Source organism: Micromys minutus (genome assembly GCF_963924665.1).
Source record: "Micromys minutus genome assembly, chromosome: 10".
In the NCBI taxonomy this organism is placed as follows: domain Eukaryota; kingdom Metazoa; phylum Chordata; class Mammalia; order Rodentia; family Muridae; genus Micromys; species Micromys minutus.
In genome coordinates, this window is record NC_137979.1 from 51,045,233 (window position 1) to 51,063,067 (window position 17,835).

A 17,835-nucleotide genomic window follows, 5' to 3' on the forward strand; every position below is an offset into this window, starting at 1 on the left:
TAAAATTGATAGCTGGCTGTTGGCTATGTATATATTTAAATTATTATACATTTAAAATCAATCTCTTGATCGTCATCTAATAACCTTTTTGTCCCCTTTTGCAGTTCTAAGATTTTTTAATTATTATTTTGTGTTGCTGGGATGCTTTTTTTTCTTTTAAAGCTTCATTCTGCTATCCTGTCCCCAGGTTTTCATACCTATAAGGTTCTTGTCTTTTTTTCCCTGGATTTCTCCAAAGGTAGCTCTATACTTGTCTCTTTATTCATTAAGGAGATGAGCACTGAATATCTCTATTCAATCATCTTGCCATTTTGTTATTTATAGAAGGTTCAGGAACTATATCCCCATGGCAACCAAGAGACTACTATCCCATGTTTTAAATCACAAAATTATTGATGTTCTCAGTTTTTAACTTAGTATAACTAGGATGCCAAATTTATAGTCCACTATTTATTACTTTTTAAATTAAACATTATATAATATGTTATTCTGAGATTCATTCATACCATTGCAAGCAGCAGTAGTTTATTAATGTTCATTGTTGAATATTGCAAATAAACTGTAATCAAACAGGGACCTTTAAGTATTACATTTGGTATGTGGAGTGACTTTTAATTAGTTGATTGTTCCTCAATACATTGCTGTAATACTCCATTACATAGACATACTAAAATTTGTTCTTATATTTTATTACCAAGGATGTTTCCAATTTGAACCAGTTATAAACTATTATACTAATACTACCCTTGCATTTGAAGTCTTGTGAATGTAAATGTGATTCTTTAGCGTATAACATATTTTATTGTAATGTAAATATTCTTAGGTAATTGAGGTATTCTGATCTATAAAATTAACGTAGAAGACATTTTTGGTTTTTATTAACTGGAGGAGTTTGTGTTTAACTATGTTAGAGGTTAAACATTTCCATATGGAAAGATTTTAAAGTACCAGTTCAATAACAATGATAAATATAAAACGCCACGCTGTGGAGCTGTTGTCTCACTAGCATTGCTACAGCATAGCTAGATAGATGATCAATATCTCATACAACTTCCATCATTGTCAAATAATGTTCTGTTAGGAGTTTATTCCTCTCATAAAATTCTTAATAGTATTTTATTATCTATTGGACTTGTAGTGATATCTCTTTTGACGTTGATGATAGTCATTGTTTGTGTTTTCTTTAACTGGCTCTTTGTCACTCAGTACTGATTTTATTTACTGATAAATCAGTATTTACTGATTTTGCCTTACTTTCCAACACTCAACTTTGAGCAATATCCATTCTTCCTGTTTAAAATTTCTTTAATCCTGTCTTTTCTTTTATTATCTATTTTCTATTATTTCTAGGAAAGAGTGACCTTGCTGTTTTTTTGTTTTTGTTTTTGTTTTTAAGATAAAATTTAGGCTATTTGTCTTCTTTTCTTTTTTAGCATATACATTTAAGGCTAATTTTTCTCAACATGTCTTTGCTTTATTTCACAGTTCTAATAGTCATTAAATTAAATGCATAGCCTCATTTCTAATTAGAATTTATTTGACATATGGTTTATTTAGAAACATACTTTTTACTTTTTAAGCATATGGCCATTTTCTAAATCATTCACTCTTGATTTTTAGTCCTAATTACATACACCAAATTGCATATGTATTTATACCAATATTACAAAATATTCTTTAAGTGACTTGAATTTTAAGAGTGAGATATTGTTTTATAATCCTCATTATGGTGGCAAATTTTCTAAAATTAAGATAATTCTCTTTATCTACAACTTAATGTTTATTGTTTAACAAGTTGTTGTGCCTTAACTTGTCCTTCATCACTTGGCATTATAATTAAGAAAACTTTTCATATTTCTGTTTTTCCTTTAGGAGGAGAAATTGATGTCAGTGTCATGGAAGATGTCATAAAAGATGTGGAGAGAGAGAGAACATCTAGAGAACAGCTGGAGCAGGAGAAGTCATTTCCACCTCAAGGTAAACATTCTAACAGTTGCTATGCCAGAGAGAGAGAGAGAGAGAGAGAGAGAGAGAGAGAGAGAGAGAGAGAGAGAGAGAGAGAGAGAGAGAGAGAGAGAGAAGTCATCAAGGCTGTCATTCAGCATCACCCATGTCTGTAGAGTTATAAGGGAGTTGTGATTGTACCCTTAGAAATTTGCACTAGCCAATGTGTATGCTATGTATACATTATGTCATGATAATTATGTAACTTTATAAATTAGAAATGCAATAGTAAATATCTGCAATCTCGGATATGCTAACTTTATTATTTAGAAATACATAAATTGTCATTTAAAATATACACATGCCTTTGTAAATCCTAAATCTTGCTATCAGGGATAAGGAATGCTGATGATTACATTCCATTGAGCTGTACTGGGTTAAGACCTATGGGGAAGTGGAAGGAGGAAGGGTGTGGATATGATTCTAGGGAATTTCTGTGCCTCTGTTGCTCCCAAGTAATGACAGGGTGTTTCTATGACAGCTCGAGTCCATCTTTAGCTCCTGAATAAATGACACAGAGACCTAATACATTTATTAACAAGCTGAAGGCACTACGCTGAGCAGACACTCATCTATTCTAACCCTCTTAAGGCTGCCTACTTCCCAGCCACATGGTCCTTTACCTGCAATCTGAGTCCTGTCCTGTCTGGCTTTTGTATGACCTCATGGTTGCTCTCTCATCGCAGCCTCATGGTGAATCCACCTGGACCCTCTTCTCTTTCTCCCATTCATCCCCTCTTTCAGCCCTGTTCTCGTCTTTCAGCTATAGGCTGAGTCAACTCTTTATTAACCAATCAGAGTTGACGGAAAAGAATTTTTTATACATTATTGAGACAGAAGATGCTCCAAATATCATGGCAATGCCAATGTCAGGACTGCAACCAGATCTCTGGGTACAGCAATCAGCATCCGAATATATTGTACACAGCCCATCTCCTAACAGGAGGGTGTTGTAAAAATATATTGACAAAGGAACGGTGGTTGTAGTGGGAAAAATATGAAACAAGGTAGTGGTTTTGTTTAATCTATTTGGTGTTCATAACTGTCTTAGGTGCTAAAGAATTGACACACTTAGCATAGTAAAAATTTTGCCTGTATATTATTTTGAGATGGCACATTCTGGAAACAAAGTAATTTTATGGTTTGCATTTGTGAACATAAGATGTTTTGTTTACTTTAACATAATGGCTATTTTCAGCCATCATTTGGGATATGTACTTCCTGATAGCTAGTGGAAACATATGCAAATAGGTTGCCATAAAGTGTGAAGGAAATACAGCCTGGGTTAGAGCTGGAGCAATGTCTCAGTGGTAAATAACACCAGCTGCTCATCCAGAAGACCCAGGTTTCATTTTCAGTACCCACATTGTAGCTCACAAATACCCATAACTCCAATCTCAGGAGATCTGACTCGCTCGCCTGACATCCACAGGCACCAGGCACACAATTGGCACACAGAGATACATGTAAACAAAACACACATGCACATAAAATAAAATAAGAAGCAAGATTAGTGGAAATGCTTTGTTGTTTTGTTTTTGTTCTTCCTTTCTTGTTAATTTTACTCATGTCAATTTCATATATATAAATATTAATTTTATATAATTAATTCATTTTAATAACATACTGCCTGATATATGCATATGCTAAGTAATTTCCTCTGATTTTAAAAAGATGTCCTATTTATTTTAGGAACAAAACTGAGATAGGAATCAAATTTTGAGAGAAGCTCATGGCTTGAGATTTGGTGACCAAACTAACCCTATCATTTGTTTAACTATCAATGTTAAAACTTTTAGATTTGCTATTTAGCTGCTATAGATAACCTTAATTATTTCCTAATTATCTTTTAACCTATATTTTCTCATATGTTTGATTTTCAGTATTTAACAAAAGCAAATAGATTGATTTCAGTTTAGTAACAATCCTTCAAACTCTGATGCATCTTTTCATGACATGGATAACCATGGCACACAGAGATTTACAATTAGTTTATTTTCACTTCCTCTGGCCTCTGCCTTTCGTAGGGATGCAAGTTGATATCCGTGATCTTGACAGCCTACTTGGAAACATGGCATTCAAACTGGTTCCTGAAGAACTTACTGAGTCAGCCTCAAAGTTAGCAGTCCACAGTAAGTGATCCCATAGCACTGTACCTTTAAGAGAATTTGGAGCTTGAAGCTGATGCTTTTGATAGTGTTCATTTAGTTTTGGCCAGAATAACCTTGTCCTTTTAATTTAGTAATGTAAAGTGATTTTTTTAAACCATTCATTCATTTGCTCACCAAATTTTGCTGGGCACATGATAACCATATGTCTACTTATATTTTCATAGAACTTACATCGTATTAGAATTAAAGTTAATTAACCTAGAGATTATCAAATGTCTAGAAGAATGTATATAGGGTATATCCAAAATACTCTGCTACGTCCTATAAGGGGGGTGAATATCTCTGTGTTTTGTTTTCTGCTGCCAGTCCTAGAACCAATCATCTGTGGCACAACTGGATTTACAGCTATATGGTCTTTTGCCTCACCCTTAAATCACAGGTTATTCTAGTATTCAAGAGATGCCTTCAAGATCCAGTAGGCATACTGAAAGGCTGGGTCTATATAATAACAGTAAAATGTGTGTGTGTGTGTGTGTGTGTGTGTGTGTGTGTGTGTGTATGTGTTTTAGAGGAATTTGTTCCTATGCATAGTATTTCCAAAAGTATTTATTTTTGCTTTGAAGGAAGAGATAATGACAAGAAAAGCATTTCTAAACACACAGAATCAGAACCTGAAATTTGGGAACCCTCAGAATTGATGGATAACCTGCCAGTTGAAGGTGAGAATATGAAATGACAAGTTGTGTTCTTTGGAGGAATTTGTATATCCACTTAGAATATTTTCTACAAATCTATTCCTTCTTATTTTTAAATAGCTAATACACTGGCTTTATTTTAATTTTATTGTTTTTTTTGTGACTTTCATATATATGAGTAGCATATATTTTTGTCATTTCTACCCCACCTTTCCCCATCCCCTCCTATATGCCTTATACAGCCTTCTCTCAAATTGATGTCTTTTAATATGTGTGTGTAAGTGTATATATTTGCATATATATATGCATATGACCGACTGAGTCTAGTTAGTGTTGTCTGTGTGTACCTGGATGTAGGCTAACCACCCTGGGCATAGAGAGCCTATAGGGGGCTTGTCCTTGAAGAAAAATGACTGTCTTACCTCATCAGCTGTCTAAAGCTCTTTTCCCATTTGTGGCTGGAATGTAGACTGGTGTGGTTTTGTGCTTGAACCATGCTGTTGGGAGTTTCATGGGTACAACATCCATGTCATGTCCAGAAGACACTATTTCATAATAATCCTCCTGGCCCTGTGGCTCTGAAAGTCTTTGTTCTTCTTCTGTCATATTCCCTGAGCCTTGGATATAGGTATTCCATTATCAATGTCCCACTTGGGAATAGGCACCCAACAGTTCCTTATTCTCTGCACTAGGATTTATTATGGTTTTCTGTAATAGAGTCTGTCTGCTGTAAAACAGAAGCTTCTTTGATAGGAGAGTGAGGGCTTTCCTAATATATGATATAGGATAAGTAGACAGAAGGCAGTTGGAATCTGTATCTGGTTTTAACATGGTTGTAGCAGGTTCTCCTCTCAAGCCTTGGGCCTCTTCAGCCTCAGATTCTTGGCTAGGTTTGCAGTCCTAGATATGAGTTCTTTCCTATTATATAGATTTTAAGTCTAACCAGATAGGTGCTGGTTACTTCTGAAATTTTAACATCCCTATTGCACCAATGGGCACTTTCTCCATGGACCAGTTGCTATGGCAATTGGAAGAATCTGCAGCTGGGTAAGAAATGATAACATTTCCCCTCAGCAGCTTTTGTAGCACCTTCTGTCACTATTAAAAGCTCCATCAGTGAGAAGGCTTCTCTGAGTCAGTACCAGCTTGATCTCCCCCAAGTCCTTTACAATGCAATCCTATTTCTACTTAAGTAGAGAATCACTCAAAAAATCTTTAGGAGGGATTACTGTTTTTTTTTTCCTTAAGAAATGCTAAGAAATGAATACTTTTAGTTTGAGAAATCCCACTATACCTGAAAAAGAATGGATCTTAACTCACTGTAGGTGAGATCGCTGCAGCTAGGGTTACCTAATCAAGAGTGGCCTGTTGCTATTCCATCATGCATGTGTGGGGGCTCATGTGAGGCCCTCTCCCTCACTGAAGGGAGGCTGTGGGTAGCTGGTAGGTACTGGGCGAGGGGCTGTCATTTTCCTCAGTGGTGAAGTCCTTGATAATTTGTTCATGTTCAGGAACTAAATGCCTACTCTTGTTAGAGCACCCTTAGTTAGACTCAGTGGGGAAAGCGTGAAAGTGGGGGGAGTGGCTGTGAAGGTTTCCATAAAGGAGACTGGTAATTTCACAGGTAGGGGATGACAATGTCCAAGCCTCGGTGCATATTATGTAAAATTGTCAAAGTATAAAGAATCACTGGTTCTCTGTCTTCAATCCATTGAGAGCCTCAGAGTTTAAAGTGAGATTAAATGGGGCAAAGTGATCTGGGGAAAAATGAGACCAGGAGCATGGAAGGAAATTCAGCATGCCAGCATCCTCTCTGTCTGTGAAAGGACAGCCTCCAGGTTGCCTGAGTAAATCTCCACATCATTGGGTGAGACATTATTTGTGTCTTATATGGGACTGGAAGATTTGCCTTGCTAAGTTTAATATGGGTGATACAAAGGCCCTTAAAGATCAGTGAAAGCTGTAAGACATTAAACTTTGTTTACTGTGTAGAATCTACAGTCACTATTGATCTCTGCTGCTCTTTCAGTGATGACTAAGCAATCTCCTGCAGAACACTGCCATACTGGCCTAGAAAAGAGCCTTTTATTCAAACTCCATTACCAACACTGATTCAACCTTTGAAGTATTTAATTTAGCTGTGATCTTTGTGCTAAAACTAGGTTACTAGTTCACAACTAAGAGCCACTGATTTTTTTTTTTTTTAAATCTTATTCCACTGGGTTTCTAAGGAAGAAATGGTCAGACTGCCTATGCCTCTGCAAAGGGTGATATTGAGTCTCAGACAACAAAGAAATGCAAAGATCTTTGCTTAATCTGTAGCAAATAAACATTTACTGTAGAACTGAGCCCTAGTCAGGCTTATAAAATCATGAGAAGAATCTATAAAGCTACAAATTCATTACCTCCAAATCATTCAAAAATATGCTATCTTAAAGACTTCATATTCACATCTATATGTGTTATGTGATGCAACATCCTTACTCCAAAAAGGGGAATCCATGACAGACCAAATTAATGATTTCTCCAAAGTCCAATTTGAATAGTTGAGTTTATTGCAGTTACTAACAGGAGTATGGATGGAGGGCTACTCTACAGGACCAGGGATGGTTTTGTTAAAAAAAAATTATCAATTTGTATTCCAAATGCTGCCATCTGTCCTTGTTCTCCCTCTCAGAATCCTTCCCTCCCTCCTCCCCTTTTTCTGTGAGAAGGTGGGACTCACCCTGGGTATTCCCCTCTCTAGGTATTTCTCCACTCTGGATATACCCCAACCTGGTGCACCAAGTCGCTGCAAGATTAGGTGCATCCTCTCTCACTGAGGAAAGACAAGGCAGCCCTGTTGGGAAATGGATTCTACAGTCAGGCTGCAGCTTTAGGGAGAGCCCTGCTCTAGTTGTTGGGGAACCCACATGGAGACTCAGCTGTACATCTGCTACACATGAGTCATGTCTCGTCCCAGCCTGTAATGTCTTTGGTTGGTAGATCAGCATCTGACAGCTCCCAGGGGTACAGGTTAACTCTGTTGGTCTTCCTTTGGGGCTTCCATGTCCTTTGGGTGTTCCATCCTTCCTCCAACTCTTCCATAAGAGTCCCCATCCTCTGTCTAATGCTTGGCTGTGGGTATCTGCATCTGTTTCAGTCAGCTGCTAGGTAGACAGAGCCTCTCAGAGGGCAGTTATGCTAGGCTCCTGTCTGCAAAGCATAATAGTGTATTATTAATAATGTCAGGGATTGGTGCTTGCCCACGGGATGGGTTTTGCTCCATATCTGTCCCTGAATTTCTTTTAGATGGCATTTGGGTAAAAAGTTTTGTGGGAGGGTTAGTGTCCTTATCCCCCAGTGGGGTTCCTGCCTGACTATAGGAGATGGCCTGTTCAGGTTCATGACCCCACTGTTAGGCATCTTGGCTGAGGTTACCTGCATTGACTCCTGGGAGCCTCCCCATTTTAGGTCTCTGGGACTTTCCAGAGGTTCTCCCCACTCTTCCATCCCCAGCATCTGCAGATTTCTATTTATTCTCCTGGCCCCCTGGGCCTCTCTTCTGTCTCTCCTCATACCTGATTCTGCACCCCCAACCCCTACCACTCCCCTCTCCTACCCAGATCCCTTCTTACCTCTGCTTCCTATGACTATTTTGTTCTCCCTTCTGAGTGTGATTTAAGCATCCTCAGTTGGACCTTCCTCCTTGTTTAACTTCTTTGGGTCTATAGTGTGTAGCATGGATATTCTGCACTTTATGGCTAATATCCACTTAGTATGTACCTACCACGCATGCCCTTTTGGGTTTGGGCTACCTCATTCTAGTTTCATCCATTTGCCTGCAAAATTCATGATGTCCTTGTTTTTAATAATGGAAAAGTATTTCACTGTGTAAAAACAATAACAAAAAATACAAAACCAAACAACCCCCCCCCCACATTTTCTGTATCCATTCTTCAGTTGCGGGACATCTAGGTTGTTTCCAGTTTTTGGCTATTATGAATAACACTGCTATGACCATAGTGAAGCATGTGTCCTTGTGGTATGGCTCTTATTTTTTGATTCTATTTTATTGATCAATCTGTTTGTTTTTTGTAGTAATGCCATGCATTTTTTTTTCTTTTTATCACTATTTCTTGATAATACAGCTTGAGGTCAGGGATGGTGATTCTCCCAGAAGTTTTTATCATTGTTTAGGATTGTTTTGACTATGCTGGAGTTTTTTTCCCATAAGAAGTTGAGAATTGCTCTTACAAAGTTTGTAAGAAAAACGTGTTGGGATTTTGATTAGGATTGCATTGAATCTGTAGATTGCTTTTGGTAAGATGGCCATTTTCACCATGTTAATCCTACTGATTCATGAGGAGATCCATCTTCTGATATCTTCTTCAATTTCTTCATGGACTTGAAGTTCTTGTCAGACAGATCTTTCACTTAGATTTTAGAGTTACACCAAGACTCCTTATGTTACTTGTAGCTATCGTGAAGGGCATTGTTCCCCTAATTAATTTCTTTGCTTATTTATCATTTGTATGATTTTTTTGGGTTAATTTTATATCTAGCTACTTTGCTGAACTTGTTTATCAGCTGTAAGTGTTCTCTGAGAGAGTTTTGGGGATCGCTTATGTATACTATCCCATCATCTGTGAATACCTTGACTTCTTCCTTTCCAATTTGTATCCCCTTGATATCCTTTTGTTGTTTTATTGTTCTAGCTAGAACTTCAGGTACTACATTGAATAGATAGGTAGAGAGTGGGTAGCCTTGTCTTGTCTCTGATTTTAGTTGAATTGCTTTAAGTTTCTCTCCATTTAACTTGATGTTGACTATTGGCTTGCTGTTTATTGCTCTTATTTTGTTTATGTGTGTGCCTTGAATCCCTGATCTCTCTAACACGTTTTTTAACATGAAGGGGTAATGTATTTTGCCAAAGACTTTTTCAAACTCTAATGAAATGATCATGTGATATTTTTCTTTCCATTTGTTTACATAGTAGATTACATTGATAGATTTCTGTATATTGAACCACCCCTGCATTCCTGGGATGAAGTCTACTTGATTATGGTGAATGGTGTTTTTGATGTGTTCTTGGACTCACTTTGCAAGAATTTTATTGAGTATTCTTGCATCAATGTTCATAAGCAAAATTGGTCTGAAGTTCTCTTTCTTTGTTGATTCTTTGTGTGGTTTAGGTATCAGGGTAACTGTGCACTCATAGAATGAATTAGGTAGTCGCCCTTCTGTTTCTGTTTTGTGGAATACCCCTGGAAGTATCGGTATTAGCTCTTCTTTGAAAGTCTGGTAGAGGGGGTAGAAAGATGGCTCAGTGGTTAAGAGCACTGACTACTCTTCCAGAGGTCTTGAGTTCAATTCCCAGCAACCACATGGTGGCTCACAATCATCTGTAATGGGATCTGATGCCCTCTTCTGGTGTGTCTAAAGATGGTGGCAGTGTGCTCATATACATGAAATAAATAAATAAATATTATAAAAAAGAAAGTCTGGTAGAATTCTGCAATATAACTATCTGGTTCTGGGTTTTATTTGGTTGGGAGACTTTTAATGACTGTTTCTATTTTCTTAGTGGTTGTGGGACTGCTTAAATAATTTAGATAGGTACCTTAACTTTGGTAAGTGGTATCTGTTTAGAATATTATTCTTTTTATTTAGATTTTCCAGTTTTGTGGAGTAAAGGCTTTCAAAGTAAGACCTAATGATTGTTTTGAATTTCCTTAGTTTCTGTTGTCTCCCTCTTCATTCCTAATTTTGTTAATTTGGCTACTTTCTCTGTGCCCTTTAGTTAGTTTTACTGAGAGTTTGTCTATCTTGTTGATTTTTTTCAAAGAACCAGCTCTTGGTTTTGTTGATTCTTTGTATTGTTCTCTTTTTTACTAATTAATTTTGCCCTGACTTTGACTCTTTTCTATAATCAACTCCTCTTGGGTGTTTACTTCTTTTTGTTCTGGAGCTATCAGGTGTGCTGCTAAATTGCTAATATGAGATCTATCTAATTTCTTTATGAAGGCATTTAGTGCTATGAATTTTCCTCTAAACACTGCTTTCATTGTGTTTCACAAGTTTGAGCCTTTATGTTCACTGAATTATATAAATTTTTTAAGTTATTTCTTTATTTCTTTCCTGACCAAGTAGAGATCTTGATTTGTACCAGATTATGTGGTCAGTTTTTGAGAAGGTTGTATGAGGTGCTGAGAAGAAGGTATATTCTTTCGTTTTGGAGTGAAAAGTTCTGTAGATATATGATAAATCTGTTTGGTTCAAAACATCTCTTAGTTTTATCATTTCTCTACTTAGTTCTGTTCTGATGCTATCCACTGGTGAGAGTCGGGCATTGAAGTCCCCTACTATTATTGTGTGGGGTTAAATGTGTGATTTGAGTTTTAGTAAAGTTTCTTTTTAAAATGTGGGTACCCATTGGGGGCATAGATGTTCAGAGCTGAGAGGTCAATTGGTAGATTTTTCCTTTGATAACTATGAAGTATCTTTACCCATCTTTTTTGATAACTTTTGTTTGAAATTGTATATTATTAGATATTAGAATGGCTATGCCAGCTTGTATCTTGGGTACATTTGCTTGGAAACCCTTTTTCCAGCTTTCTACTCTGAGATAGTGTCTATCTTTGTTGCTGAAGTGTATTAGTTGTATATGGTAGAAGAATGGGTCTTGTTCATATATCCACTCTGTTATCCTGTGTTTTTTTTTTATTGGTGAATTGAGTTTATTGATGTTGAGAGATATTAATTACTAATGAGTTAGTCTTTATTATTTTGATGTTGGGGGTGTTACTGTGTGTGTGTGTGTGTGTGTGTGTGTGTGTGTGTGTGTGTGTGTAAAATTCTTTTCTTTTGGTTTTGTGATTAATTTTTTTGTGTTTTCTTGGGTGTAGTTACCCTCCTTTTATTGTATGTCTGGTTTAATAGAAATATATTATTTAAACTTGGTTTTGTAATGGGATGTCTTGGTTTCTCTATCTGTGGTGATTAAGAGTTTTTCTGGGTATAGTAATCTGGGCTGTGGTCTCTTAGGGTCTGGAAGACATCTGTCTAGGATCATCTGGCTTTTAGAGTCTTTGTTGAGAAGTCAGGTATAACTGATAGGTCTGCCATTATGTATTACTTGGCTTTTTACTATTCCTTTGAGTTTTTAATCGTTTTTGATCTCTACTTTTAGTGTTTTATTATTATGTGGCTGGAGATTTCTTTTTTTTAATATAATGCTCTTATTTTATTTTTTATGATATAATGACCTTTAATGAATGAATATTGCAAAGAAGAAACAAATAAATAGAAATGAAATTATAACTAATGAATCAAAAATACACATTTCTACATATGAACAAATTATTATAGGTTTACAAATTAAACTTTGTTTTGTTTTGTTTTGTTTTTTTCTTGAACTTCACACAGTCTGTGAGTTGTTTCTGGGGCAGTGCGAGCCTCTGGGGTTAGCATCCCACTATCAGTGACTGCATATTATGTCTGTTCTTTTGTGACTAGGTTATCTCACTCAGGATGATATTCTCTAGATGCAACCATTGTCTTAAGAATTTGGTTAAGTCATTGTTTCTGGTGGCTGAGTAGTATTCCATTGTATAATAGTACCACAATTTTTGTATCCATTCATCTACTGAAGGACATCTGGGTTCTTTCAAGCTTCTGGCTATTATAAATAGAGCTGCTATGAACATTGTGGTGCATATATCTTTGTTGTATAACAAAGTGTCTCTGGGGTATATGCCCAGAAGTGGAATAGCTGGGTCTTCAGGTAGTACTATGTCCAATTTTCCGAGGTATCCCCAGGCTGATTTCGAGAGTGGTTGTATCAGTTTACAACCCCACCAACAGTGGGGAAGTGTTCCTCTTTCTCTGAAACCTTGCCAGCATCTGCTGTCATCTGAGTTTTGGATCTTGGCCAGTCTGACTGGTGTGAGATGGAATCTCAGGGTTGTTTTAGTTTGCATTTCCCTGATGGCTAAGGATGTCGAGCACTTCCTCAGATATTTCTCAGCCATTCGATATTCCTCAATTGAAAACATTTTGTTTAGCTCTGTACCCCATTTTTTAATAGGGTTGTTTGATTCTCTGGTGTCTAGCTTTTTGAGTTCTTTGTATACCTTGGATATTAGGCCTCTATCTGATGAGTTGGTAAAGATCTTTTCCCATTCTGTTGGCTGCCGTTTTGTTTTCTTGACAATGTCCTTAGCCTTACAGAAACTTTGCAATCTCATTAAGTCCCATTTGTTAATCTTTGACCTTAGAGCTTGAGCCATTGGTGTTTTGTTCAGAAAATTTTCTCCTGTGTCTATGTGTTCTAAGGTTTTCCCTACTTTCTCATCTAATAGTTTCAGTGTATCTGGTTTAATGTGGAGATCTTTAATCCACTTACACTTGAGCTTTGTACAAGGAGATAAGAAAGGGTCTATTTTCATTCTTTTGCATGCTGAGTGCCAGTTAAACCAGCACCATTGTTCAATAGGCTGTCCTTTTTCCATTGAATGTTTACGGCTCCTTTGTCAAAAATCAGGTGACCATATACATGAGGGCTCATTTCTGGATCTTCTATTCTATTCCATTGATCCACGTGACTATTTCTGTACCAGTACCATGCAGTTTTCAGCACAATTGCCTTGTAATATACCTAGAGGTCAGGGATAGTGATTCCCGCAGATGTTTTCTTGTTGTTGAGGATGGATTTCACTATTCTAGGTCTTTTGTTAGTCCAGATGAAATTGCCCATTGATCTTTCCAACTCAATGAAGAACTGGGTTGGAATTTTGATGGGGATTGCATTGAATCTGTAGATTGCTTTTGGTAGAATGGCCATTTTTAAAATGTTGATCCTTCCAATCCATGAGCATGGGAGATCTTTCCATTTTCTGAGATCTTCCTCGATTTCCTTCTTTAGAGATTTGAAGTTCTTGTCATACAGGTCCTTCACTTGCTTAGTTAGAGTCATACCAAGGCATTTCATAGTTTTTTTTGACTATTTTGAAGGGTATCTTTTCCCTAATTTCTTTCTCCACATGTTTGTCCTTTGAGTAGAGGAAGGCTACTGATTTGTTTGACTTAATTTTGTATCCAGCCACTTTGCTGAACTTGTTTATCAGCTGTAGGAGTTCTCTGGTGGAATTTTTGGGGTCACTTAAGTACACTATCATGTCATCTGCAAAGAGTGATGTTTTTAACTTTTCCTTTCCAATTTTTATCCCTTTGATCTTCTTTTGCTGTCTAATTGCTCCAGCCAGCACTTCCAGTACTATGTTGAATAGGTAGGGGGAGAGTGGGCAGCCTTGTCGAGTCCCTGATTTTAGTGGGATTGCTTCAAGTTTCCCACCATTAAGTTTAATATTGGCTGTTGGTTTGCTGTATATTGCTTTTATTATGTTTAGGTATGGACCTTGGATTCCTATTCTTTCATTGACTTTTAACATGAAGTGGTGTTGAATTTTGTCAAATGCTTTCTCATCATCTAGTGAGATGACCATGTGAATTTGTTCTTTGAGTTTGTTTATATGGTGGATTACATTGATGGATTTCCTTATAGTAAACCATCCCTGCATCCCATGGATGAAGCCTACTTGCTCATGGTGAATGATCATTTTGATGTGTTCTTGGATTTGGTTTGCAAGGATTTTGTTGAGTATTTTTGCATCAATGTTCATAAGTGAGATTGGTCTGAAGTTCTCTTTCCTTGTAGGGTCTTTGTGTGGTTTAGGAACGAGTGTTATTGTAGCCTCAAAAAATGAGTTAAGTAGTATTCCATCTGATTCTATCTTGTGGAATAGTTTGGAGAGTATTGGTGTTATGTCCTCAATAAATGTATGATAAAATTCTGCACTGAACCCGTCTGGACCTGGGTTTTTTTTGGTTGGGAGGCTTTTGATGACTTTTTCTATTTCTTTAGGTGGTATGGGATTATTTAGATGGTTTACTTGGTCCTGGTTTAACTTTAGGATCTTGTATCTGTCTAGGAATTCATCTATTTCCTCCAGATTTTCCAACTTTGTGGAGTATAGGTTTTTGTAGTAGGATCTGATGATTTCTTGAATTTTCTCAGTTTCAGTTGTTATGTCTCCACTTTTATTTCTGATTTTGTTAATTTGTATACTCTCTCTTTGCCCTCTAGTTAGTCTGGCTAGGGGTTTATCAATCTTGTTGATTTTCTCAAAGAACCAGCTCTTGGTTTTGTTGATTTTTTCAATGGTTCTTTTTGATTCTATTTGGTCTATTTCTGCCCTAATTTTGATTATTTCTTGCTGTCTACCCTTTTTGGGTATATCTGCTTCCTTTTGTTCTAGGGCTTTTAGCTGTGCTGTCAAGTTGCTGATGTATGCTCTCTCCAGTTTCTTTTTGGACGCACTTAGGGCTATGAGTTTTCCTCTCAGTACTGCTTTCATTGCATCCCATAGGTTTGGGTAGGTGTGTTTTCGTTTTCATTGAAATCTAGAAAATTCTTAATTTCTTTCTTTATTTCTTCTTTGATCCTGCTATCATTTAACAGAGCATTGTCTAGTTTCCATGTGTATGTGGGCTTTTTGTTGTCTTTGTTGTTGTTAAAGAGCAGCCGTAGACCATGGTGATCTGAGAGGATGCATGGGAGTATTTCAATCTTCTTATATCGATTGAGGCTCATTCTGTGTTCAATTATGTGGTCAATTTTCGAAAAGGAGCCATGGGGTGGTGAGAAGAAGGTGTATTCTTTTACTTTAGGATGATATGTTCTGTAGATATCTATTAATTCCAGTTGGTTCATAGTCTCTGCTAGTTTTACAGTGTCCTTGTTCAGTTTCTGTTTCCATGATCTGTCATTTCGAGAGAGTGGGGTATTAAAGTCTCCCACTATTATTGTGTGAGTAGAAATGTATTTTTTGAGCTTTAGTAGGGTTTCTTTTATGAATGTGGGTGCTTTTGTATTTGGAGCATATAAGTTAAGGATTGAGAGTTCCTCCAGACAGATTTCCTTGGTAATGAGTAAAAAGTGTCCTTCCCTATCTTTTTTGATAACTTTTGGATGGAAATTTACTTTTTCGACATTAGAATAGCCACTCCAGCTTGCCTCTTAGGGCTGTTTGGTTGGAAGTTTTCTTCCCACCCATTTACTCTGAGATAGTGTCTGTCTTTGTCTCTGAGATGAGTTTCCTGTATGCAGCAAAATGCTGGATTTTGTTTATGTATCCAGTCTGATAGCCTATGTCTCTTTATTGGGGAGTTGAGTCCATTTATGTTAATAGATATTAAGGAATAGTTGTTTCAGTTTCCTGCTATTATTGCTTTTGTAGGTTGAGTTGTGTCTGTGTCTTTTTCTTCTTTTGGTTTTCTTGCTTAGGAGTTTTCTTGTTTTTACTAGGCTGTATTTTCCCTCATTGTATTGGGTTTTCCACCTATAATTCGTTGTAGTGCTGGGTTTGTGGTCAGATATTGTGTAAATTTAGATTTTTCTTGAAATATCTTCATCTCTCCATCTATGGTGATTGATAGTTTTGCTGGGTATAGCAGCTTGGGCTGGCACTTGTGCTCTCTTAGGGTGTGCATGATGTCTGTCCAGGCTCTTCTAGCTTTCATAGTCTCTGTTGAGAAATCGGGTGTGATTCTGATTGGTTTGCCTTTATATGTTACCTGACCTTTTTCCCTTACTGCTTTTAGTATTCTTTCTTTGCTTTGGGCACTTGGTGTTTTGACTATTATGTGTCGGGAGGTATTTCTTTTCTGGTCCAACCTATTTGGTGTTCTGAGGGCTTCTTTTATGCTTGTGGTCATCTCATTCTTAAGGGTAGGGAAGTTTTCTTCTACAATATTGTTGAAGATATTTACTGTGCCTCTTAGTTGATACTCTTCTCCCTCTTCTATTTTCTTCTATTTCTATTATCCTTAGATTTGGTCTTCTCATTGTGTCCTGGATCTCCTGGACATTTTGGGTTAGGAGCTTTTTGTTTTTTGCATCTCCTCTGGCTGTTTTGTCTATGTTTACAATGTTGTCTTCTGACCCTGAGATTCTCTCTTCCATCTCTTGTAGTCTATTGGAAATGCTTGCATCTGTTACTCCTGATTTCTTTTTTAGGTGTTCTACCTCCTGGTTATCTCTTTTACTGTTTTCTTTATTGTGTCAATTTCGTTTTAAATTCCCTCTTCCATTTCTTCATCTCTTTGTTTCTGTTTTCCTCTAGTTCTTTGAGTTCTTTGAGTGTTTTTCTTGTTACCTCTTTAAAAGCTTCTGATTCTTTTTTCTTTTCTTCATGTTCTTGTTTAAGTATCTCTATCAGCGTCTTGAGGTATGACTTCAGGTATGCGTCTTCTTTTTCTGGAGTGTTTGGCATTCCAATGTTTGCTGTTATGGGAGAGCTGGGTTCTGGTGTTCCCAGGTTGTCTTGGTTTCCTTGGGATATACTCTTTCGCTTTCCTCTTGCCATCTTGTTGTCAGTGATATGTTCTTGCCTTTCCCTTGTATCTGGTCTGTGTCCCTAGATCTCCACTGGTCCAGGTGGCAGATGGGCTGAGCCCTGTTCTACGGCTTAAATTCGCTGGGTAGAAAAAGAGGTCCAATGCTGTGTTCCTGGTCCCTGGATCAGGCAGGGCAGGGGTGCGCTTTCCATGCGCACTCCTCAGAGATCTCTCTGCTGTCTGGATGCCCAGATCCCCTCCTCACCAGTCTTTAAACCTTTGGTAGCTGCAGGTCCAGGTGGCAGATGGGCCGATCCCTGTTCTGTGCTCCAAAGTCGCCGGGTGGAAGCAGAGGTTCCAATGCTGTGTTCCTGGTCCCTGGATCAGGCAGGGTGGGGGTTCGCTTTCCATTCGCACTACTCAGAGATCTCTCTGCACCCTCCTACCCAGATCTCCTACTCACCAGTCTTTAAAACTTTAGGAACTGCTGGTCCGGGTGGCAGATGGGCTGAGCCCTGTTCTGCGCCCCAAAGTCGCCGGGTGGAAACAGAGGTTCCAATGCTGTGTTCCTGGTCCCTGGATCAGGCAGGTTGGGGGCGCCGAGATTTTCTTTTCTGATCCAATCTATTTGATGTTCTATAAGCTTC

At 37.5% G+C, this 17,835-nt stretch overlaps 1 protein-coding gene across 1 annotated transcript in view; it reads left to right on the top strand.

Annotated features, from left to right (window-relative positions):
• EFCAB3 (EF-hand calcium binding domain 3) overlaps window positions 1-17,835 on the top strand; it is a gene marked incomplete at both ends in the record, with an annotated part of 388,991 nt that overhangs the window by 105,837 nt on the left and 265,319 nt on the right. The window contains 3 exons of the mRNA XM_080922461.1: window positions 1,873-1,977; window positions 4,032-4,136; window positions 4,739-4,834. Of these exons, the coding sequence (XP_080778587.1) occupies window positions 1,873-1,977; window positions 4,032-4,136; window positions 4,739-4,834 (306 nt within the window). The remainder of the gene's footprint in view (window positions 1-1,872; window positions 1,978-4,031; window positions 4,137-4,738; window positions 4,835-17,835) is intronic.